Source organism: Mobula birostris, chromosome 12 (assembly GCF_030028105.1).
Source record: "Mobula birostris isolate sMobBir1 chromosome 12, sMobBir1.hap1, whole genome shotgun sequence".
NCBI lineage: Eukaryota > Metazoa > Chordata > Chondrichthyes > Myliobatiformes > Myliobatidae > Mobula > Mobula birostris.
The window spans coordinates 85,822,816-85,849,500 of NC_092381.1; the positions used below are offsets into that span (position 1 = coordinate 85,822,816).

Sequence of the window (26,685 nt, forward strand, 5' to 3'; positions counted from 1 at the left end):
ATGTGGTTAGATCAAATATTTTAAAGATGGCAATGATGCAGATGGCCAGTCCACAACTTGGCCTAGATGACATTTCAGGGAGCTGAGGTCTCAACATCCAAGATAAACAGGGAGCAGCAGTTATGATCGGAGATGCACAAATAACTACAAACAAAACCTAATACCTTAAGTATCCCAGACATTCATTCCACTTCAAAAATTGAAAAGAGTAAGCTGATGCAATGAAATTTATTTTTAGTAACTATTTTAAAACAAATTATACAATTATACAAGGAATATGGAAAAATATTTACAAAAGTATACATTCAGGAGTTACACCAATACCTTAGACAATTTTATCATAATGTCTATGCCCAGTGCTGACAAACATGGCCCAGATTTTTAATCTAAGTAGTTGGTGGTTTGGGGTGATTGCATCTGATGACCAAATCATTGACAGGGATCTGCCAGATCAATAGGATGAGGAAAGAGAAAACAAAGGGCTCCAAATCTAGGACTGAGAGCTCCCCAAAGTGTCATCACAGCTCATAGGCACATGGATACCAAAACTGTGGGAATTGTGCGAAAAGATACCAAAACTGTAAAAGTGCATCAAGCACTTGTGTCATTTAATTTATACATAGTGCAAAACCAAATTTGAAACAAACTAAATACTGTTGAGACATTCTTCACATTTAAGCTATTTTGAAGTTTTTTTTGGTTGGGAAGTATCTGAGGAGTGAACATGCCCTACACCTGAGAAATGATTGCACTGAAATTAAAAGATCAATGAGCAAACGTAAGATTAGGTTCTTGACTGTCAAATCCTGCACAAGGGAATTGCTTGCTTGATAGGTTACAGCAGGCAGAGCCCACAAGATAATGGCAGTTCTAGTCGTAAAACAGATAAAATGATGGACAAAAATGGTCATAATGTTCATAATCCAGATAATTTGGTCCCCTCCGCATCTTGTAAAGATCCCCCAGCCCCTCCTAAACAGCTTACATTTACAAATGTACATACAAAATAACAGTTCAGTATAAAGCTGACCAGCATTTCAAGACAAGTGCAACATTATTGGCACAATACGCCCTCCTTTCATCATTTCTTGCAGTTGTCCTTCGTTGAAGGCAGGTTTAATTCTGTACATCCAGAAGTGATTAAATCATTAGGCAGGGAGGGGTGAAAGGCAGGAAACATCTGCTGAAGGGTTTAAAGGCCAATCCAAACACTTTCTAAAAGTATTCATCATCCGGCCAATGACTGGAGTGCAGTCACTAGTTCTAATGTGACCTTGCAGGAAACAGAGCCAACAATCACAATTAGTCAACAGGGTTAGTAAATAAAGTTTTTCCTCCCCTTCTTTGAATTGATTCACTTGATCTTCACTGGGGCTGTGACAAGCCTGCCAATGATCCTCCAGCCTGAATAAAACTCAGCCTATTCTAAACAAGGCTGATGTGCAAAACATTTCAACAATGAACAAGCACTATTGTCAAAAGTTTAAAGTTTGGTCAATGCCATTCATGTTGTTGGGTAAATTAAGTAAAATACTGCCTCGGTGATATTTATTCACATACATTCCAGGGCTCTCAATACTGAGTGGTAGTGTCCATCTCTGGCGGAGATGAATGCACTGAAGTCGGTCTCCCTCACAGCGTAACTTTGCTCAGTCTGTTTGTCATTATTCCTTTTTTGGCAGTTCTCGGTAGTGTAGAGCTGGATCGACTCCGCAGCTTAACCTGTCGATTTAGGCTCCGCTTTCTCAGAATAAAGTCAAAATTCACAGAGGTGTTCATTGCATAAAACACATTGGCATTGTCTGGAATTACCAGTTCTGGAAAAAAAAAGGTGATATATATTTACATGACTATCTTGTTATGTGAGTACGAGTCTACAGAACTAGATAAAGAATTAAGAGTAGCTCACCAGTCGGACTTAGGGTTTGGATTAGAATCTACAGCTGAAATACCAGTATCTACTGTACTTCATTTTGAATAGGTTCAACATGAATTTTTTTAAAAATACATCATTGTTTAGACACATTTATTGCCAGCTATCATTCCTCCACAGATTTGTATATGCCACTTTCTTTAACATGTTTTTCTTTTGATAAAATGTAACAAATTTGGCAACTTCAGCAGCCTGATCAGAGGCAACAGGACTGATACCGGTCTGAAGTCAAATCAAGAGTGGGAAATATCTTCTCGCTTTCACTCCAGAAGAACAAGAAATAAACCAAATGCATTTTAAGACAATTCAACATCAAGGGCTATCTTACTGATCTCAGTAATGAAGACTGAAAGATACTACTACATTATCGCTTAAAAAAAACAATTACAGGAATTTCTGTTGCAGGAAATATAAACTGGATATCTATAAACACCAGACAGAAAAAGCACCAAAATGTCAGCAACACTATACGAGAAGGCTCACCATCAGCGCCGTTATAGAAGAAATAAGAACGCAATGTAACTGTGGGTTCTGCCATTAATTTTCAGTTTTTCTGGGAAAATTCTACTTAGTTAATTTTAGACTCAGAGCTGCAAGAATTTTACCCATGAACACATCAAAAGACATGAAATGTGAAGCCGAATTTCATTTGGCTTATATATTCACTTTTCAGATGGTAATAGCAGAGGGCATCATGAATTACAAGCACTGAAACAACCAAATTTTCTTGCCTTGAGCAAGGAGTAAAGTCAAATTTTTTAAACTTCTGCAAACCAATTTTTAAAGGAATATATTAAAACCAAATAAATTTGGTAAACTCTGTATTATCCAAATCATTTATCATGCTTACTTGTGACAAAAGAGATTGCCATTCAGAACCATTGAGTCTGGAATCCCACCCATATTCCCGTACAACCTATTCTTGTACACATGCTTATCAACTCTATTAATACCCCTGCCGCCCACCTAGAGCAGGGCCCATTCACTTATTGACATATCCTTAAATACAGGAGAAAATTGGAGCACCCAGAGGAAATAGGGGTCCATATCCAAGAAAGGATGCGCTGGCATTGGGGAGGGCCCAGGAGATTTACAAGAATTATCCTGGGAATGAAGAGCGTCTGATGGCTTTGGGCCTGTACTTGCTAGGGTTTAGAAGAATGGGGGGGGGGGGGGGGGGCAGGAAAATCTCATTTTAATCTACCAAATATTAAAAGGAGGATTTTTCAAATAGTGGGAGAGCCTAGAACCAGACTGCACAGTGTCAGGAGAGGAGGTCGTCCCTTTAGAAAAGAGAAGAGGAGGAATTTCTTTAGTCATGGTGGTGAATCTATAGAATTCATTGCCACAGCTGGCAGTGGAGGACAAGTCATTAGATATACTGAAAGTGGAGGTCTTGTTAGTAAGGGCATCTAAGATCATGGGCAGAAGGCAGAAGAATGGGGTTGAAAGGGGTTATAAATCAGACATGAAATCAAATGATGCTATTTCTTATGGTCTTATGGAAATTTACACAATCACAGACAGAACCTTACAGACAGCAGTGAAGGTCAGGATCAAACTTGGGTTCTTAAGAGTTCTGTGGCAGCATCTCTAATATGCCAACAAAACAGAATTACTCCAGACAGGATCATGTAAGTAATTCTGGGTCAATGTGAATTTAGTTCAAGAAATTTGATTTCTCCAGTATTCAAAGGAAATCAGTCAGAAAACTGCCTTTTTTTAAGCATTGTAGAACCTTGATTTTCATTCCTCACCTCTATCTTCTGAGATGACCTGGACAAGCTGATATTCCTCTGAATGCTCTCCTTCCAGATTGTGCTTGGACATGGCTCTCTGGATTACAACAGGCGTCTTGTCTTGGCTGGTCAGCTAGACAGGAAGAGAAAAAGCATCACTATTTATCTTATATGTTAGTAGATTGCAGTTTTAGTTGGGGTGGGGGGATGCTAGAAAGAGACTGGGGATTCTTCAACAGGGATTAAAAGACAACTGCTTGTTATCCAACGACAAAACCAGTCAGTGAACATTGTACAAGTAGTGTTTAGAAAAATGCTAAGTAGTAATGACTGGTTTTAATGCCATCATCTCCCAGACCTGGGTTAATGGAAGTTTTTATCCATCTACTTCTTCCAGCAAGTAAATTGTACAAAGAATTCAACTTCACCAGACCAGTTTCTTTCTAAATACACTGTGTTTTTAAATTTTATCAGTAAGACAGCAGTAGATTTTGTGTCCTGACGAAGGGTCTCAGCTCGAATAGTTGACTGTACCTCTTCCTAGAGATGCTGCCTGGCCTGCTGCGTTCACCAGCAACTTTTATGTGTGTTGCAGTAGATTTTAAATACTGTTTTCGCAATGTGTCCCAGCAAGTGTTTCTTGTTTACATAAAAGATAGCTCAGAGGAGCTGATTAAAGTAAAAACTGTTAGCAATATTCAGTTCGTGAATGGAGTGCAAGATCTTAACCTCAGTTGCAAAACACTCTGGAATTATGCAAGGAAAACAGGATACTGAAATGACAGAATGTACCAGCTTATTGGTGTGCATTGTGCTTCCTGGGTGGTGGCGACGATAATTCCACAACATGTTGGTAGGAACATGTCCAGAGATTAAACAGCTAGCAACTGGCCCCAGGAGGTAAATATGTTGTTTACTGCAACAGAATTGGGGAGTTTTTCCGAATAGAGAAACAGCAACCTTTGCCCTCAAATTTATTATTTTTCACCTACCCTGAGGGGTGGGGGAGCAGGGGGCTGGGCATGCCAATCAAATAGGCTTTTAAATTTAAAAAAGCCCCATATCTTCTCCAGAAATGGCACTGAAAATTTGGTTTGCTTGTAGGTAAATAGTGTGTCAGCAATCCCTCGAAAAGCCACACGGCAGGCAAAGGAAGGAAATGTTACAACTACTGCAGCAGCTCGAAGTCCCATCAATTTTAAAACATTGTCATTCAGGTCAATTTTTCTGATGTTTGCAACAGTTTTGACTACATACAAGGGATTATATTTTGAACAAATAATCAAATCAAATTAACATAATGCTCATTTGCTTTTCCCAACAAAACAAGGGAGTTCAAATCAAAGAATAATAGAGTGCCCCCAATATTATTCACCAGAAACTAAATGCAGAACTTCAAAACAGCAGAACACTTCGTAGAGAAACTAGAATCTCCTTGATCCTTGAGTCACTTACGGCATTCCAGTCATATTGCATGGAATCGGCCTCTGAGACAACACCAGGTGTCAAGCACCCATTGCAACAGGGGTTCCCAACCTCTTTTATGCCATAGACCAATACTATTCAGCAAGGGGTTCAAGGGCTCAGTTTGGGAACCCCTGAGTTTCACTAATCTCACTTTATTCTACCCACACATCAGAAAGGTAGCAGATTGCAAATTTAATGCAGAACAGGAGATTACAGCCCAAAACTCAAATACATGGAGTAGCATTGACTGCAACCACACAGCCATTTTGAACTCATCTGCCAACAAGTAGTTGCTGTGACATTATTTTAAACAAAAGTCAGCAATTACTTTATACTCAGAGACTCACATCTATTATCAGGACAAAACTGACCATGGAAAAGTTCCATGCGCTTACCAAGATGCTTTTGTACAGATTTCCGTTGTCATCCTCGAGGCTGACCCGGATGATGCAGCTATCTTCGTTCTGCTGGTTGTACACAGGAAGTGATAATGTTGAACCACAGGAAGTCACTGAGATGGAGCGCTTGTGGATCTTAGGATTGTGGGGGAATGAAGGCGATGATGAAACAGTACTGATTAATGATGAGACTCCTGAAGAGGCCGTGTCCATTGAGTGTATGGACGAGCATGATGATAAAGATTCAGATGACTGGAAAACAGCAAGATATCTATTAATGAGTACAGTTCAAATAGTTCCAAATTTCCTGTTCTACCATTATGCAATGCAGTCCCAACCCTCCAAACACAGCTATAAAAGCCACATCTAAATACTCAAGTACCTTGACATCTGTCTGTCCTCCTTGTCGTTACCACCAATCAACACAACACCCATCAGCGTTAAACAAATACTGATCATTCATTATACAGTGGATTCTAATTAATTGGGAACATCTGGACCATTACAAGTTGGCCCAATTAAGTGCCTGTCCCGATTAGCCAATGTTTGATGGAAATGGTTCAACAGGTACAAAAAAGACAAACTAGTTCGAGTATCAAATTATGTATTGAAATGAAAAGCAGAACAAATGAGAACACTATCAGAGTTCGTATGTTCTCTCCATGTCTGTGGGTTTCCTCTGTGTGATCTGGTTTTCTCCCACATTCCAAAGACCTATGGTTTGGTTAGTGAGTTGTGGGCATGCTATGTTGGCACTGGAAGCATGACACTTACGGGCTGCCCAGCACCATCCTCAAATGGGGCCAAACCCCGCTCAACCCTCAATGATTTATGCCAAATGATACAGTTCACTGTATGTCTTGATGGGCATGTGACAAATAAAACTAATCTCTTAATCTCATTAAATTTCCAGTTACTCTAGGGTACCTTTCAGCAAGTAATCGTAACATATATTGGTCACAAGTTTCAGTAATCTCACACTAAAACCTTGGGAAGAGGAAAGGAAGAAGTCCATTAATAGAAAGGGAACTTTGAAACTGAAGACAGATCCTAAGAGATAAAGGTCAACTCAACTGCTGAGAGGCTGAATTTTCTTAGAAACAGGTTAAATGCACTTTCTACTAAAACCAATTAAATCACCAATAACCTCCCATGAAACAATATCCTTCTACATAGAAGATGATGAACTACAACGTTAATTCACAAAAACAAATAAGGGAACCTAATGACTATGCAGAGACCAGCTATATAACAATTTGCAGAAACGCAAAGCCAAAGGGATGATGCACCTTTATCTCCTGCTGTGTTGTCATGTGCTGACTGACTTAAATCCTCTGTCGTACATAAGTTACAGGAAACAGCTTATGATGATTGGATATTATTGATACACTGAGAAGCTTCACTTGTACATTTTATCTAATTCAACAAAACACAGCTTAAAAACTAAGCTTTATTGGAATGAATTAGTTTGGTGTAACATGTTTAAGAGGTCATGCCCTTCGGTCACCTTTTGCTGTGGTCCTTCTGGAGTGTCAGTGGGAGTTGTGGAGGTCTCTTCAATTTCGGAGTTGTTGGAATCGGATGATGAAACACTGACAGAGTCCATGCTTTCCCCAGAACTCCCGCTTGGAGGGGATTTGGGCTGCTCACAGCTCTTCGTTGGAGTACTGTTCGTGATGACATCAGACCCTAGAAAGAGCCTGCACGAGGGAAAGAGATTAATTAGCAAACAGACCAAAACAGAAATCAGAAGTAGGTACATTCTGAAAAACATTTAAATTGGACTTAACAGTGGGATATCACAATAGTTCTATGGAGGAATTCCATGATAGATACTTGAAGCACATGTGCTGGAGTTCAGTTTGCTGTTTTTAGCCAGTTTATATCATATTCACAGTGTATTATGCCTAAACAATGGAGACTACAATAGGATGAGGGAGGATTTGGCTTGTATAGACTGGGAACACAGGGTCAATGGTGGGACCGTTGAGGAACTGTGGAAGACTTTCAAAGAGATTTTTCACGGTGCTCCAGTATATTTCAGTTAAAAGCAAGGACAGTAAGGGTGGAGAGAGCCAGCCTTGGATAACTAAGAAAATAAAAGGCAGCATCAAACTAAAAGCTCATGCAGACAAAGTCGCCAAGATTAGTGGGAAACAGGAAGATTGGGAAACACCAATTGGTCTCACGGTGAAGGATGCACCTAACATGCTAAAGGGAGATGCTATGGATACAATGGGAGGTGAGGACTTCGATACAATGGCCATCACTAAAGAGGTGGTGCTGAGCAAACCTGTGGGCCTGAAGATAGATAAGTCCCCTGGTCATGATGGAATGCATCCCAGGGTACTGAAAGAAATGGCAGAAGTTATAGTAGAGGCTTTGGTGATGATTTACCAAAATCCTCTGGACGCTGGGCAGGTCCCAGCAGATTGGATGATGGCAAATGCCATGCCACTGCTCAAAAAAGGACATAGGCAAAAGGCAGGTAATAATAGGCCAGTTAGTTTAACATCTGTAGTTGGGAAAACACTTGAAACTATCATTAAAGAAGAAATAATGAGGCATCTGGAAAGAAATGGATCCATCAGGCAGATGCAGCATAGATTCAGCAAAGGCAGGTCCTGTTTGCCAAACTTACTGGAGTTCATTGAGGATATAACAAGCACAGTGGATAGAGGGGAACAGATGGACGTTATTTACTCGGATTTCCAGAAGGTGTTTGATAAAGGGCCGCATAAAAGACTTATCCAAAAGATAAGGATGCATAGAGTTGGGGGTGATGTAATAGCATGGATCAAAGATTGGTTAACAAATAGAAAGCAGAGTTGGGATACATGGGTGTTTCTCTGGTTGGCAATCAGTAGTGAGCGGTCTGCTGCTGGGGTCAGTGCTGGACCTGCAACTGTTCACGATATACATTAATGATCTGGAAGACGGACCAAGCGTAGTGTTTCTAAGTTTGCTGATGATACTAAATTAAGTGGGAAAGCAGAAGATTCCGAGAGTCTGCAGAGAGATATAGGTAGGTTAAGTGAGTAGGTACGGGTCTGGCAGATGGAGTACAATGTTGATAAATGCAAGGTCATCACTTTGGAAGGAAAAATAAAAGAGCAGATTATTATTTAAATGGTAAAAAATTGCAGCACGTTGCTGTGCAGACTGACTTGGGAGTGCTTGTGCATGAATCACAAAAGGTTGGTTTGCAGGTGCAGCAAGCTATCAAAAAGGCAAATGGACTGTTGGCCTTCATTGGTAGAGGGATTGAGTTTAAGAGCAGGGAGGTTATGCTGCAACTGTACAAGGTACTGGTGAGCCCGCACCTGGAATACTGTGTGCAGTTCTGGTTTCCTTACTTGAAGAAGGATATAGTGGTTTTGGAGGTGGTGCGGAGGAGGTTCACCAAGTTGATTCCAGAGATGAGGGGGTTAGATGATGAAGACAGATTGAGTTGTCTGGAACTGTTCTTGCTGGAATCAAGAAGAATGAATGGAGATCTTACATAAACATAAAACTAAGAAAGGCATGATAAGAGAAGCAGGAAAGTAGTTTCCACTGGCAGGTGAGACTAGAACTAAGGGACATAGCCTAAAGATTTGGGGGAGTGGATTTAGGACGGAGATGAGGAGGAACTGCTTTTCCCAGAGAGTGGCGAATCTGTGGAGTTCTCTGCCCAATGAAGCAGTGGAAGCTACCGCAGTAAATATATTTAAGACCAAGTTGGGTAGATTTTTGCTTAGTAGGGGAATTAAAGGTTATGGGGAAAAGGCAGGTAGATGGAGATGATCTTATTGAATGGTGGAGCAGGCTCAATAGGCCAGATAACTTACTCCTGCTCCTATTTCTTATGTTATGTTCACAAGGTAAAAGAAAAAAAGAATGCTTGTTGCCAATACTAATTACTTTTATGCACACAATATTTTGTGTCAAAATACTTCACTGAAGCAGTTCATAGCATCTGTATTTCTACCCTTGAGTGAAACTCATTGCATAGTCTACTTATGCCTAGAGTACCTAGTACCCCGTCCACATTGCTCCCTTATTGGTGTTTCCAAATTTTCAAGTCATTAGTGAAAAAAAAGTGACGATTTTCCTAACCCCGTTGACCCTGCTCACTTTGGACAACAGATCAAAAGAAATTCCGCATTAAAGTAGTAATATTAAAAATAAATTTGAATGTAAGCAACTATTTCTTGGTACTGTCCATACTGGGAGCCTAAAAAGCTGCATTTCAGTCAATCTAGAAACCAAGTACAGCGTGGAATCTGACTTGTTAATAATCAGTTTTCTTTATCCCATTGATCCTGCTCACTTTGGACAATAGATCAAAGGAAATTCCACAGTAAAGAAGTAATATTTAAATTAATTGGAATGTAAGCAACTATTTCTTGGTACTATACAAACTGGGAGCCAAGAAAACTGCATTTCAGTCAATCTAGGAACCAAGTACAGCATATAAGCTGACCTGTTAATAATCAGTTTTCTTTATCCCATTGATCTTGCTCACTTTGGACAACAGATCAAAGGAAATTCCACAGTAAAGAAGTAATATTTAAATTAATTGGAATGTAAGCAATTCTTTCTTGGTACTATCCAAGCTGACTTGTTAATAATCAGTATTTATGTATCGGTCATCAGGTCAAGCCATATCCAAGAATAGAGAAATGGTCCTGACCCTACCTGAGAGGGTCTTTGGCCTGAAACATCAACACTATCACTTCAGATGCTTCTTGACCTGCTGACTGTTCTGAATTTTATGGTTTTACTTCAGAATTTCAGCTTTTTTTTTAAATGTCTGGAAAACCAAAGCTCCTAATTTCACAGTATGTTTCATGACATGATTAACCAAATCAGAATTTACACTATCCATGCTGCTAATAACACTTGTGTCAAGAGAAAAACAAAACCAGTGACACTTTGCTGCAATGTACAAACAACTTTAAAAAGTACACCTGAATTTAGTCTTCAAAATTTGGGTGCATTTAATGGCTGCTGCTTTATTAACTTACATTTATCTGAACAGAACAACCATTCATTAAAGGTGGTGAACAAATAGGAAATACAAGGGACAGCAAACAACAGGAATTCTGCAGATGCTGGAAATTCAAGCAACACACATCAAAGTTGGTGGTGAACGCAGCAGGCCAGGCAGCATCTGTAGGAAGAGGTGCAGTCGACGCTTCAGGCCGAGACCCTTCGTCAGGACTAACTGAAGGAAGACTGAGTAAAGGGTTTGAAAGTTGGAGGGGGAGGGAGAGATCCAAAATGATAGGAGAAGACAGGAGGGGGAGGGATAGAGCCAAGAGCTGGACAGGTGATAGGCAAAAGGGGATACCAGAGGATCATGGGACAGGAGGTCCGGGAAGAAAGACAAGGGGGCGGGAGGGACCCAGAGGATGGGCAAGAGGTATACTCAGAGGGACAGAGGGAGAAAAAAAGAGTGAGAGAAAGAATGTGTGCATAAAAATAAGTAACAAATGGGGTACGAGGGGGAGGTGGGGCCTTAGCGGAAATTAGAGAAGTCGATGTTCATGCCACCAGGTTGGAGGCTACCCAGACGGAATATAAGGTGTTGTTCCTCCAACCTGAGTGTGGCTTCATCTTTACAGTAGAGGAGGCCGTGGATAGACATGTCAGAATGGGAATGGGATGTGGAATTAAAATGTATGGCCACTGGGAGATCCTGCTTTCTCTGGCGGACAGAGCGTAGATGACCACTGGGAGATTCTGCTTTCTCTGGCGGACAGAGCGTAGATGGCCACTGGGAGATCCTGCTTTCTCTGGCAGACAGAACGTAGATGGCCACTGGGAGATCCTGCTTTTTCAAGGGACAGAATCACTTTAACAGAGATTGCGCACTAAACATGGGACCAGAAGATATTGCAAAGTTAGAGGAGCAAGAACATGGAAGACTTCACTGGGCATGGGTTGAGATTAATGCGGCCAGAATAAATCAATTGGAAGAAAGGTTCAAAGGTTCTTTTTATTGTCAAAGTATGAATGCACAATACAACTCTGATATTTGTCTCCTCCAGATAGCCATTAAATACAGAAAGACCACGGGTGTTGATGAAAGAAAAGACATCAACCCCACACCCCCACTTCCGGCAATGAAAAGAAAAGAAACAAAACTTGCACACCCCAAAGTTCCTTAACCCCTCCTCCACAGAAAGAAAATAGCGGCAATAGCATCAAATCCCCCACCCCTCCCCTGTAGAAAAAAAGTGACAATAGCAATCCCCCAACCCCTCACCCACAGAAAAAAACTGCGACAATAACAATCCCAAAGCCCTTCACTCACAGAAAAAAAAGCGACAAGTACAATCCCCGACCCCCTCACCTTCAGGAGAAAAACTGACAACAATAATCCCCAAACAACAGGAATTCTGCAGATGCTGGAAATTCAATGATGTGTGTTGCAACAATAATCCCCAACCCCCTCACTCACAGAAAAGAACAGTGACAGTCACATGAAAACCCCTAAATCCCCCTTACACACAAAAAATTAACAGATCACCCACCCGTCAATCAGCCCGAAGAAAGAAAACACAGTAAAACTGAAGGAAACTCATATAAAATACAGTCCAATAATCACATAAATCTCAGAATATCGGAAACCTCTTTTCATCTGCATACGAATGATAAGCAGGGTTTTAAAATACTGGAGTTTAGCAAGGCTGTGAGAAGTGGCAAGAACGGAAGCCATAGAAGGTTTCAGTGTGACAGTAACTCGCGATGATGGGGAAAAGTGAAGATAATCATGGTGAGGTACAAAAGAGGGAGATTGATGCTCAATGTGGTGAAATGAAACAGTGGTTGATTCTCCCGAAAAGGAGGACAGCAGAACAAGGCTATAGTTCAGCATGGGAGTCAGCTTTATTGATGACTTCATCCACGACTTGAAATAGCGCAGTGGTTGCTGCACATATCTAACTTCCTGCAGATTGCAGCAGTTGGAAATTACCAACAGGACTGGTATTATCCTTCACCCTAACAATTCTTGCCAGGGACACACTTTGAAGTGTAATCAGTCATGTATTCTAAGAAACGATTTTGTTAATATACATTGACAGCAATTTCTGACAAAGAAATTGCTTTCATGTTGTTACTTGTGAAGGGAGAAACTGCTCAGCTCCTCATAAAGGTTTGAAATGGAAGTGTACATCTGCCAAGAAGGGTGACATATTTTATTTTTAATGGCCATACAACTTTATGTTCAACACTCGCGCAGTATTCCATGAAGAATTTGTCAGGTCCTGCTGAGGTTATGTTAGCTCTGATTGCTATACTAACTTCTGAACATTGGAACTTCTGAGCAATTAACCACAGGAACACAAGCAAACCCCATTCATACATTATCCACTAAAATTCACACTGTCATTATAAAATGCAATGTCCTACTTATAGCAAGGCACGATGTGAGGAAAATGAGACAAGTGTAATTAAATAATTGATAACTAAATAAAACAATATTCAGTAGAAGAAAAACTAATGTACAGTGGCTTCCAATAGCAACCTCAATATACAAACTCAAATTGTACAAATCAGCTAAGCCCCAATGTTTAATTAGGTATTTTGGATGTGAAGTGGCAGGGTACAATTAATGCTGCGTCAGGAAACCTTCAGCAAATACACAGAGCAGTCACTACCTATAAAGCAGCAAAGTTAAAAATAGCTCATGCATTCTAGTCGCATAATAAAGTAGAACATCAGATAATAACTTCAAGAATCTGCAGCATAGGGGGAATAATTGATTAGCCCACCCACTGCTCCAGCTTTGCTTTCTGCCCTGCAGTGTAATCAATTAAAATAAGCGAAAATAGTAAACTGGAGTTTTCACAGAGATGGCTTGATGCAAGCAAAGGCTATTTACAACTCAAACATCTCTGTTGTTCGTATATTAAGCATCAAGAAGCATAGATAAGTCATCGAAGTTGGAAGTAAATTTATCAAAGTACATGTACTGTATGTCGAAATATACTGCTTGATCATATTCATTGGAGGCTATTCATCTCAGCTTCAGAAGAAGTACCTCAAACTCGAATACCAGGGTAGGTACATAAACAATCCACAATGTACATGGAAGCACTTCAGAATGTGGGCCATAGCTTCAGACACAATGACTGAAATTCTAGAAAACTGGAGGATATTTTGCCATATGAAACCCATCTATAAAAGGCAGAATGTCAAGCTGGTTATTTTCAGTGATCCAAATTACTTTAGTTCCCATCTACAAGCTCATAATTTTGTGTGCTGTACTGTCTTACTTAAATTCATTCTTACTGCTCACTGATTAAATCCAATTTTGCAAAGTGGAAATGTTGTGACAAAAGAATGCTGGGGGAGGGGAAAAGGGGAATGCAGATAACGCAAGACAAAACAGTTTGCTTCTCTAATTCTGATATCATATGATAATAATAATGGAGTTAATCATTATCCACAATCAGTCGTAGCTACCAATGACCAGGGGACAGAGATAGAGAGTAATCGCTATAATTAGGGGCTGTGGAGGTTTCCAACCTCACCCATTCCCTTTAAAGAATAGTCAGGTTGGGACTGCTCAGGAAATGGTAGAGATAAAAGCTCTGGGTGCACAAATTATGTGACCTGAGAGTAATGATCCAGCATCTCACACACAGGAGTGACCCAAACAGATCCATCTTAGAGTGTCAGAACGAGCTGTTCTGCAAATTTATAGTGTCTTGTAAAAGTATTCAGTCCTCACCAACCCTTCATTCACATAAATGAGTATTACAACCAGGAACTGCGATCAATTTAACTGTGAATTTTTATTTGTGAATCACATGCTTCCTTTTTTCACACCAGACCTAAAAAAAAGGGATATTATAAAACATGACAAAATTAAAAATTTAGAAACTGAAATGTCTACCATCTCTCTGATGCTCATAATGCCACTAGCGTGAAGGGCCTCCATCTCTGGTGGCGTTCAGGACCCCCTTCATCGTGTCAGTAACTTCCTCTTGGTTTTCACTACTGTCAGTCATGCAAGTTCTGGGCTGAGACTCAGGGATACCGTTGTACCCAGATGTCAAAGGCTTCTTCATTGCTGTTTCTGTAACAATTTTTTTTTTTTTTTTTTTTTTTTAAAAACAGTCAGGCTGGTTAGCCTTGAGCTGAACCCGCAAATGGAAGACCTGTGGACCAATCTTAGTCCAGCCTCTATCCTTTCACCTGTTTGGCATGGGTGACCCTACCAAGAGCCAAAGCACAAAGCCTTGACTCCAGCAAACATAGCCCTCTGGGTCATTGAGGCACACAAGCCTTCAAACCACAAAGAGGTTGTGGTCCTCTTAGAGGTGAAATGTCAACAGTTCAAAAATATTCATCCCTCTTTGCTCAGTACTTAGTTGAACCAGCTTTCCCAGCTATTACAGCCAATAGTCTTTTCAGCCAAGTCTATATTAGCTTTGCACAATGCAATAGCGCAAGTCTTATGCATTCCTCCCTCCAAAATTGCTCAAGTGGTACCAGGTTAGTTGAGGAGTGGCAGTGGATAGTAATCTTGAGGTCTTACTAGAGATGTTTGATCACTTTTTTTTTTAAGATTATGAGGACACGCAGTCCTCTTTTATTGTCATTTAGTAATGCATGCATTAAGAAATCATACAATGTTCCTCCAGTGTGATATCACAGAAACACAAGACAAACTAAGACTGAAAAACTGACAAAAACCACATAAATATAACATATAGTTACAACAGTGCAAGAAATACGGTAATTTGATAGAAGAACAGACCATGGGCATGGTAAAAAAAAAGTCTCAAAGTCTCTCGAAAACCCCAACATCTCACGCAGACGGTAGAAGGAAGAAAACTCTCCCTGCCATGAGCTTCCAGCGCCGCAAACTTGCCAATGCAGTATCCTGGAAGCACCCAACCACAGTCCGACTCTCAGTCCCTCCGAAAACTTCGAGCATCCAACCAGCCCTCTGACACCAAGCACCATATCCGCTGAGTGTTTCGACCCCAGCCCCAGCCGCCAGCAACAGGCAAAGCCGAGGATTTGGGGCCTTCCCTCTGGAGATTCTCGATCACACAGTAGCAGTGGCAGTGAACCGGGCAATTTAGAAATTTCTCCAGGTGTTCCTCTGTGCTTCTCACGGCTGTCTCCATCAAATCAGAATTGTGCACGGCCCCTATTTAACAAAAATGATATCATTTCACCGGAGAGGCCGTGCACGCTGTGTCGCGCCACCATCTTCTCCTCCCTCACTTAAGGTTAGGACTCTGGCTGGGCCACACAAGGACATCAATTTTCTTCATTTGAAGCCACTCTATGGTTGCTCTGGATTATTGTCCTGCTGAAAGACAAACTTACTCCCCAGTTCAAGCTTTCCAGCAGAGGCCAACAGGTTTTCATTCAGGATCTCTCTGTATTTAGCAGCATTCATCTTCCCATCAGTCCTGATCAGATTTCCAGTCCCAGCCTCTGAAAAGCATCCGCATAGCATGATACTACTTCCATCATAGTTTACAGCTGGGATGGAGTGACCAGGCTGATATGCAGTATTAGATTTATGCCGCATGTACCGCTTAGTACCGAGGCCAAAAAGTTCCACTTTAGTCTCATCCGACCACAAGACGTTCTTCCACATCTTTACAGCATCTTCTAAGTCTTTATGGGCAAGGATATGTTTTTTTTTTTAGCCAAGGTTTCTTCCTTTCCACTCCTCTATAAATACCCCTTTTGTGCAAGGCCTTTGAGATTGTGCAGCCATGAACTTCATCTCCAGTTGTAGCCACTGACTTCTGCAGCTCACTCAGAATGACTGTTGGCATCACAGTAGTCTCTCTTACAAGTGTACTCTTCTCCAGTGACTAAGTCTAGAAAGGCGGCCTGACCTAGGCAGTGCGGCTGTGGTTTCATACTTTTTTCTACCCTTTTCACGATAGACTACAGTATATTCAGTGCCTCTGAGATGGTTTTGCACCCTCCCCAGATTTGTGCTTCTCTATTATCATTTCCCTGACTTGCCTTGAATGCCATTCTGTCTACATTTTGGTTTGGTCTGCTGAAAATTTAAAATACTGTTGGACCTCAGAAGGAGTGGGGATATTTATTCTTACGAATTCATTGAAAGCAGATGATCCTCCAATTTTCTACATCAACAAATCAGGTGAGTTGGTAAGGTAATACATCACCTGAAGAAAGTAAGCATACTAAATTACAATGGGGATGAATACCTTTCCAGCCTCACAATTTTCATTTTAAAGTTTTACTAAATTATTGACAGGCTTTATTATTTTTCTTTTGATTTGACATGACGCACAATGTTTTGCAGATTAGCTAAAAGAATCCTGCTACATTTTATATTTTGAAAAAGAGACAGCAAAATGTGAAAGTAGTTGTGGGAGCTGAATAATTTTTCAAGGCACTGTACATCATCCTACAGCAATAGATTAATTATATTTTCAACCTGCCCAAACACATGGTAGTCAAAGTCCAGAGGTCAAAGGTACCTAATCTTCACACGTACGCTACACATACCTAGTCATATTTAAATTTACTCATTGTATTAGGCAACTTTTAGATTCAAGGAAACGAGGGCTATGCATTATATGGCTCTATTTATGATGGTGCCTTTGGACACAATATGAAAGTCAATTAAGGACAGTGCCCTTTGAGATAAACAGATGCAGTACATTATTTTATTATACTCACAGACTGAGCCGCTTCACCATACTTTTCCGGGGCTTTGGAGATGTGGGACTGGTATCGGATGTTGCCTCTATTTCACAGGACACATTATAGCTGCAGGATGGCAAATGAGTATGATTTAGACAAGGCTCAAATGGAGATTTTCAACGCTGTTATTTTCACAAACTCAGCTTGCGCAAATGATTATTTTGTTCGGGGCCATTTATTTCTCTGGCTAGAGAACATGGCTCATTACTTTGATTAATGGTTGACAGGTGCGGCAATCTGGAGTGGTTGGCATTTCCTGAAGCACAATGCTTTCCACATGAAAAGCAAATGGGAAGGAATGGAGCTTCTGTGGGAAATTCAGAGAAGAGCCACCATGATCTAGCACCACCTTTCAGCAGGACACTTCGAGCAGAACAAAAATGTTGCAAACTGCACTTTGATTGAAGAAAATTCAATTTAGCAAGACTCTTAGCAATAGCAGACCCTCGCGTTAAATTTCCAGTGCTCAGTGCAACAAAGGAGATGCAGAGTTACAACCAATGAACTCCAGACCTCAGCTATATTCCTGTGAGATCTCACACTGAAGTCAATGGACAGCACCTCAAGTGAACCTGGAGCAGTTCCCTGAGCCAACTGATATTTCAGTGTCATCTCTAGCCTCACTAAAATGGTGCAGCCAATCCTGTTGACTAGTAAAATGTGGTAAAGCAACCTGAAATGGGATCCCAGAGCTGGCACATTCTGGTCGTTTTCATTCATTTAGAGTAACTGCTGATGTTAGTTGCCTTTTATCATGTACTAAGAACAACACCATTCTTGGTTGAATGGTGAGCAACACCTGGCTGAAGTAACATGTCCCATTGGTGATACTTGAACCAGAGATGGAAGGAGTAAATGAACTGGTCTCAAACTCTGAAAGTTCAAAAGTCTAACATGATCACAACCACACTTGTTATTCTACTGAAAAAAAAATCCTGCAAAGCTTCTTACCTTTCTTCATCTGTTAAGTACTGCTGACTGTGGAACCACTTGAGAAAACTTTGGACAGGACTGATGCAGTAACTGTTACAGGCAGACTGCAGCAATTTAATCTGTGCAATCACCTCAAACTCCTGTCAGAAGTTAAAAGGAAAATTTTAGTGTTTTCTTTCCCTGAAATATCCCAATATCCCTATCTCTAATCATGTTGGTAGAACTTGTAAAAACGTTTAATTCAAAAACTACATTAAAAATTTTAAATTGCTGCTCACTTAATGCACTTCAATCAAAGACCTATGGATTTGAAGTACATTGTGCAACTCCCTGAAGTACAATTAGTATAGAATTTTATCCCAAGATTCCTTTATATCTAAATTCTTTTCCAGGTAATTAAAATTACTCAACATTTATACAGTCATAAAAACTCCTAAAGGATTTGTGGACAAGCATTCTGGATGGGTGTTAGTTCATTCCAAAAAATTCCTGAGTATAACATCAATATCAATGGTTAGACTAATACGGATTTTTTTTTTTAAGAAGGTAGTGACTGGGAGAAGTGAAATGCTGGAAAGCTGTGAAATCTGAATTGTTTTCTTTCAATCAGTTCTGGGTTCTCTGCAAAATCACCATTTTATCTGTCAAATGAAAAGTGAAGGACTTTTCCAGGTCCAAATTTGAAAACAGCTTTGCCCAGAAACTGGATATCATGTTTACTGCATCCTTCCGCCTAACAAAATCTGAACTGGGAAAATATTGCCTGTTCATTCATTATGTGCCACGCCGTACAATGTAGGCGATCATGATCTTCCCATGACGATGATTGCTCTTGGCAATTTTGCTACAGAAGTGCCTTCTCCTGGGCACCGTCTTTACAAGAGGGGTGACCCCAGCCATTATCAATGTTCTTCAGAGATTGTCTGCCTGGCATCAGTGGTCACATGATCAGGACTTGTGATATGCACCAGCTGCTCATACGGTCATCCATCACCAGCTCCCATGGCTTCATGCAACCCTGATCGGGGGAAAATGCAGGTGCTACACCTTGTCCAGGGGTGACCTGCAGGTTAGCAGTGAGAAGCACCACCTTACACCTCCTTTAGTAGAGATGTATCTCCACCCCACCATCCTGGGAAAAATATATCTTTCAAAAATAAAATGGCAGAATCATTTCTACCTCAAGTACTACATTAAAACTCAACCACATTCCCAACAGAAGGTTTAAAAAGATTATGAGCAACTGGAGTACATGGTGAGTATGTGGGGAAAAAAAAGTCACACTTAGGATCATTCAATAACAAACCTCTAACCTGCATCCCATACGGATACAGGCAGTTGCTGACAGTGACTACATAGAAATTACAGAATATTTATTTAGCCCAATCGATCTATACTTGTACTCGTGATCGATTCACTTCACTTCATGCAACTGAAGATATTTCTATTCTATTCACTCGTGTATAATCGTGTTGCCTCTTTAAATAATTATGCAATTCCCTTTAATCTGCTTCTAGCAAGCTTTGGAATCATTTACTAGATTTTCGTGACATAATTTAAAGCCATTAACTTTGGTGAAAGTAAAGCCTAATAAGATTTAATAACACTTTGCCTTCATACATTTCAGAAAATTGTGCGACATATAATAATTCATACTAACCCTTCTCCTCTTTTCAAAGTTGATCAAACCACCCTAGGAAATACAAGAGGCGATAAGCATTAATTTAACTTGTAAATAAAGGCAAAGTCAGGCATTTACAGACAGATATACAATTTATGAAAATCTATATATAAAGACTGACAAACAACCATTGTGAAAAAGACAGATTGTATAAATAAAAACATAACACTGAGACTTAAGTCATTGAAAATGGGTCCATAGGTTGTGGAATGAGTTCAGAGTTCAGGTGAGTGAAGCTATCCACACTGGTTCAAGAGCCTGATGGTTGTAGGGTAATAACTGTTCCTGAATTTGGTTGGTGTGTGGCGCGTAGGGCTCCTGTACTTCCTGCCCAGTGGTAGTAGCAAAAAGAGAGCATTGCCTGGATGAATGCACTGCAGGATTATAGACTTGGAAAGGCCAAAATTGAATACAATTTAACTGGCTTCCAAAATAGGAGGCCAAAATTCAAAAGCAGGACAACTTATAACCCTCTCCATTACATAGGGTTTGGGTGCCTTGAAAACTACTTCTAATGTGATTTTCTACCATGCAAGTACTTATTTTAGCTCAGTGAAACCCATGTTTCAGGAGGAGATGCACCCCTAACAAGTTCTTCTCTCAAAAGCAAAGAGCAATCCATAGGTAAGGGAATTCTGATTATTTGTTGAAGTATTACTGTACAAGTATCAATCCAAGAGATTATCTTGTCCGTCCAAGGCAACTCCATTGTGCCCACTCACTCTGAACAAGCAACCTGCAATAAAACTTAACCTTTGTTTGTCCTCAATAAAGCACTTGTTCATTTTTGTTCATCATTTTGCCTCATAACCTTACATAATAGAGTGAATTTTAATTCTGTACCTCAAAATTTTTAGAAGTAATTTGAAAATTTCCATGACCCAAACTGCAATAATGTGAAGGTAGATTGCGCATTAATAGCTTTTAATTTGCTTAAGATGTGGTCTTCGTGCAACGTACTTTATTCGACACAACAAAACTGGCAGCAAAGAATGAAAGGTTGCATGACGTCCAAGTAACAAAGCTGCAGGAACTGTGCAATACACAACATTTTGGACCACAGTTAAGAAGGACAGCACTTAGAGGATCTGCTTAGCTATTTTCATTCAACTTCAGAGTTAATTTCACAGTACATTAAATTATTGAACATATGCATTCAGATTCTTTAGAGTATTCTCAATCTATCCCTCAAATGGTTTCATTTTCATGATGATTACCTTCGAACAACTTTCATTGATGCTCTAACTTCTGGGCCCACCAAGTAAATGCAATTATGAAGAAAGGACAACAACGCCACTACTTCCTTAGGGGTTTGTGAAGATTTGACATGATATCTAAAACTCTGACGAGATTGTATAGATGTGCAATGGAGAGTATATTGACTGGTTACATCATGGCCTGGTACGGTAACACTAATACCCTTGAGTGGAAAATCCTACAAAAGGTAGTGGATATGGCCCAATCCATCATTGAGCACATTTACAAGGAGCATTGTCACAGGAAAGCAGCATCCATCATCATGGTCTGCCACCACCCAGGGCATGCTCTGTTCTCACTGCTGCCATCTGGACGGTGGTACAGGAGCCTCAGGACTCACACTACCAGGTTCAGAAACAGTTATTATCCCTCAATCATCAGGCTCTCGAACCAAAGGGGGATAACTTCACTGAACTTCACTCACCCCATCATTGAGCTATTCCTATAACCTATGGACTCACTTCAAGTATTCTTCATCTCATGCTCTTGCTATTCATTGCTTATTTATTTGTTGTTGTTATTTCTTTATTTTTGTATTTGCAAAGTTTGTTGTCTTTTGCACACTGGTTGAATGCCCAGTTTAGAATCAGGTTTAATATCACTGCATAAATTGGTGTGGTCTTTCATTAATTCTATTATGGTCATTATTCTATTACGGATTTACTGAAGTAGGCCCACAAGAAAATGAATTTCAGGGGTGTATATGGTGACATATATATACTCTGATAATAAATTTACTTTGAACTTTGAACGACAGTAACCAAAGGAATCACAACACACAGTAATACTTACATCAACATAATCCGGGAGTGCAGTGTCCAGCATTGTCAGATCAGTCAAGAAGGTACCAAGGTATGGCACAGTCCCTTGCATCACACCCTGGGGAAGAGGCAAATTAGTTCAACTTTGAACATACTGGATGGTGTGAGCTTCTCAAACATCCTGTCCACACGTTACATTCTCTTTTTATCCTACTAAATTAATTTGGAATTAAACAGGTTAATAGTTCAGACACAAAGCCAGGGCACAGTCTAGAAAGACCTGGCACTTTGCACCAAGATAACCATGCCAAGCTTTATGGAATATTTGTTATTTGAATTTGGTAGCTCTTCCACATTATAGGGCCCATAAAGGACATAACCTTTCTGTTTATTGTTCACATCAATACTATTGGAAAGATGAATAGAAACTATTTCGTAGCTTGGTATTAGCAAGTATCACAGAAGTAGCAAGGTCAAATACAGCATTCTTTCCCAATCAAGCTCCACTGATGAGCCTATTTGATAGTTTTCATCGCCCAGGTGATCATCAGCACTCTTAACAAAACATAGACTTGGCATCCTGGTGTATCCCATCTCATGCAAGAATCAGTGCTTCGTGTTTAAGGTATATTTGAAAGGATCACAGGGCATTAATGCATTTAGCTGCAAGATTTCAACTTCCATCACCAAGGACCTCTCAGTAACACCACAGCTATCTGGCCAAGTCCTGAAGGTCAAAGTTGGTTGAAGCAGGTAGTGAGAACAAAGGTGGAGAGAGGTGGATAAGGGTGGCATCTATTTGGCCTCATTTGCACAATTCCAACAAATTGAGACAAACTTGTAATGATTGGTAGGAGTGGTCCAGATCAAAGCTGTACATCATTGCCATGTGATTCTGGTGTTGGACAATGCAACAAGTTAGCGGAAGCACGTTCCATAAGTGTCCTTATTCTTATGTACTACACAGCCTAGGACACAAGTACCAAAGACAATGCTGAAGTGCTTGCAAACATCTTCATCCAGAAACAGAAGTCCCAAGTATTACACAAACCAATCTCTAGACACTTCAATTCAGTTTTGATGATACAAAGAAATGGCCAAGGGGAACATTTAGAACAAAAGATTACAAGTCTTGTCTGTACTCTGGCTGAGAGATTCATCTGTGAATTCCCTAATCTATGGGAGAAGTCAGGAGCATCAGGGAATTCTTTCCATTGAATGAAAGTTCACCTTTTAGAAGCTTCACACCACCAGAACATGGAAGCCGGCTAGACTGGCTTCCCGTCTTCCACTGAGCACTTACTCGCTCCATCGTCATTCACAATACAAACAATCAACAAAACACACTGTAACAACTCACCAAGGCTTCCTTCTCAGCACCTTCCAAAAGCCCACCACCTCTAATATCTTGAAAGACAAGGACGGCAATGAAACAGAACAATACTCTTTGGAAATACACCACCAACCCATCATTGTCAAAATCTAATCACAAACAAGAGAAAATCTACAGATGCTGGAAATCAAAGTAACACACACAAAATGCTGGAGGAACTCAGCAGGCCAGGCAGCATCGATGGAAAAGAGTAGTCGGGGTTTTGGGCTGAGACTCTTCAGCAAGACTGGGGAAAAAAAAGTTGAGGAGTTAAAAGGTGGGGTAAGGTGTGGGAGAAACACATGGTGATAGGTGAAACCTGGATGGGGAGGGGTGAAGTAAAGAGCTGGGAAGTTGATTGGTGAAAGGGATACCGGGCTGGAGAAGGGAGAGTCTGACAGGAGAGGGCAGAAGGCCTTGGAAGAAAAAAAGGGGGAGGAACACCAGAGGGAGGCAATGGGCAGGCAAGGAGATAAGGTGAGAGAAGGAAAAGGGGATGGGGAATAGAGAAGGTGCGGGGGGGGGGAGGGGGCGAGGAGGCCATTACTGGAAATTTGAGGAATCAATGTTCATGCCATCAGGTTGGAGGCTATCCAGATGGAATACAAGTTGTTGCTCCTCCAACTTGAGTGTGGTCTCATCACGACAGTGGAGGAAGGCAGGAATAGACATGCCGGAATGGGAATTAGGAAGAGGGATTAAAATGGGAGATCCCACTTTTTCTAGTGGACGGAGCGTAGGTGGTCGGCGAAGCGGTCTCCCAATCTATGTTGGGTCTCACCAATATACAAGATGCCACACCAGGAGCACCAGATACAATAGATGACCCCAAAAGACTCATAGGTGAAGAGTCACCTCACCTGGAAGGGCTGTTTGGAGCCCTGAATCGTAGTGAGGGAGGAGGTGTAAGGGCAGGTGTAGCAGTCGTTCCGCTTGCAAGGGTAAGTGTCAGAAGGGAGATCAGTGGGAAGGGATGGACAAGGGAGTTGTAGAGGGAGCAATCCCTGCAGAAACCAGAAAGTGGGGGAAGGGAAAGATGTGCTTGGTGGTGGGATCCTGTTGGAGATGGTAAAAGTTACAGAGGATTATGTGCTGGACCTGGAGGCTGGTGGGGTGGTAGGTGAGGACAAGAGGAATCCTAACACTGGTGGAAAGGCGGGAGGATGGGGTGAGGGCAGATATGCGCTAATTGGAAGAGATGCGGTTGAGGGCAGCATTGATGGTGGAAGAAGGGAAACCCCTTTCGTTGAAGAAAGAGGACATCTCCTTTGTTCTGGAATGGAAAGCCTCACCCTGAGAACAGATGCGGCCGACACAGAAGAATTGAGAGAAGGGGATGGCACTTTTACAAGTAACAGGGTGAGAAGAGGTATAGTCCAGGTAGTTGTGAGAGTCATTGGGTTTGTAATAGACATCAGTGGATAAGCTGTTTCCAGAGAAACAGACAGAAAGATCGAGAAAGGGGAGGGAGGTGTCAGAAATGGATCAGGTAAATTTGAAGGCAGGGTGAAAGTTGGAGTTCAAGTTGATGAAGTCGACAAGGTCGGCCTGGGTGCAGGAAACAGCACCAATGTAGTTGTAGGAATATAGTGTAGGAAAATTGTAGAAATCCAATACCTTTCTACCAGTTCTGTGATTACTTCCAACACAAGGCATAAAGACTGTAGCTATTTCTCCCCACCTTTGAGGCGATTAATTGCTACCCTTGCAAGTGACACCCATGCCCCAATGAATGAACAAAATCAACTATTGTCAAGACCTTACCTACTAAGGCCTAGAGGCATATTCCTGGTTTACTGGTCCAGGCATTCAATCATAATCATATGAAATGTAGAATATTTTGATTGAAATTATGTCAACATAGAGCAATATCTCATTTTCAGTACAAATAGTTTAAGTTTGCAACTAATCTGAACACTTTTAAAGAGCAATCAGTAATACTAGTGTTCTATTTAATTCTAAGTACTGGTAAATAGCCAGATTTAGAACAGCTGCATTGTACAAATATGAGGCCAATTTCCAGGCAATTTTTTTCTTTTGAGTAAAATACTGCACACCTGGTGGTGAATATAAAGGAGTAACCTACCATATCTTTCTGCAACTGCAGCCGTTTCTGAGTCCGTTTCTGGTTTTCTTTCACACTGCTGTCCAAATTTGCAAATTTTGAAGTGCCTTCCTGAAAGGACGGAAATAAAAGGCAATTAGCACCCTGCCGATACTTTCCCGCAATGTTTTACATTCCAGCTGAATCAAATTTATTCCATTCGAGGCTCTTGCAAAGAATAAATTTGATTCAGCTAAGATATTTCCATCTGTGATAAGCAGTACAGTGCTTTATTTAGAGTGAAAATTCTAGGCAGCCATACAGAGGACAGTATCGTACCAGATTGTTAACAACCTACACCTAAGTACACACAATTTACATCATTAGAAATTGGAAGGGGTTAACCTGCTGCGGAAACACTGATCAACCTGTTATGCACAAGAACAATCATTGCTCCTTACTATATAGGTATAATCTCATTGGGTATTTACATCTCAATACTTTCTAATCCTACTTTCTTTCTCTCTGCACATTGGGTGTTTAACGGTCTTCTTTATTTTATGATTTTTTAGTTTTAAATTCTTTTTAAATGGGCATAATGTTTTTTTGTTTCTCTCTGCATATTGGGTGTCCGACAGTCTTCATTTCCTTTCTTTATATGGGTTCTTTTGGGGTTCTTTGTTTCGTGGCTACCTGCTAGGAGACGAATCTGAAGGTTGTATAATGTACACATAATTTGATAATAAATGTACTTTGAACTATTTGTTGGAAGGTGGAGAAGTTTCATATACTGTCATACTGGGAACTAGTTCAGACTTTCTGCAAGCTTTCAAACTTGGACTGCTGGTCACATTGATGGACAATAAATGGTGAAGCTCAGACGTGCACGGAAAAAATGCTCTATGAAAAATGTTGCTTCAACGGGTATCAGAGATGAAGATAACTAGGATTGTGTCAAAGTACGCTCAGTTCATAATCTCACAGAACTAGTAGATGATACAGACAGCAGTCACACAAGATGGGTCCCACAATGCAAGCTCCAACATAAAATGGAAACAGGTAATCAATGCTCACCTTGCAATTGACGACAGGAAGGTAACTAAATATAAAACTAAAGGTAACCATGCATCTATACGACTTCTACAGATTAAAGGAAGTAAATTATAAAAGTGAATTATATATGGGACAGCTATATCTCTAAAGAAAGCACAAGCTAAGGCATCATCCATGGTCCATATTTATAACTGCAAAAACAACTGTTTTTAGACTCTCCGATTAAAGAATAGTTTGGTATTCAGTATGAGGCATGTGAATAACAATCTTTGTTCACCCAATTTTGAATTCAATCAGAGAACGGCCAATTGACAACAAAAGGTGGATGGGTTACAATGGAC

General features: G+C 40.6%; 1 protein-coding gene across 4 annotated transcripts in view; it reads right to left on the bottom strand.

Moving 5' to 3' along the window:
- Positions 1-209: 209 nt before the first annotated feature.
- The window catches only part of rgl1 (ral guanine nucleotide dissociation stimulator-like 1), a 185,729-nt gene continuing 159,253 nt past the window's right edge, over positions 210-26,685 (bottom strand). For all 4 annotated transcript variants that reach the window (XM_072274287.1, XM_072274288.1, XM_072274284.1 and 1 more), the window contains exons 10-18: positions 25,334-25,423; positions 21,907-21,993; positions 19,837-19,869; positions 18,195-18,316; positions 17,220-17,309; positions 7,045-7,237; positions 5,535-5,789; positions 3,691-3,805; positions 210-1,817 (exon numbers count right to left, since the gene is read on the bottom strand). In XM_072274287.1, coding sequence (XP_072130388.1) covers positions 1,633-1,817; positions 3,691-3,805; positions 5,535-5,789; positions 7,045-7,237; positions 17,220-17,309; positions 18,195-18,316; positions 19,837-19,869; positions 21,907-21,993; positions 25,334-25,423 — 1,170 coding nt within the window. In that variant the 3' untranslated portion in view covers positions 210-1,632. The remainder of the gene's footprint in view (positions 1,818-3,690; positions 3,806-5,534; positions 5,790-7,044; positions 7,238-17,219; positions 17,310-18,194; positions 18,317-19,836; positions 19,870-21,906; positions 21,994-25,333; positions 25,424-26,685) is intronic.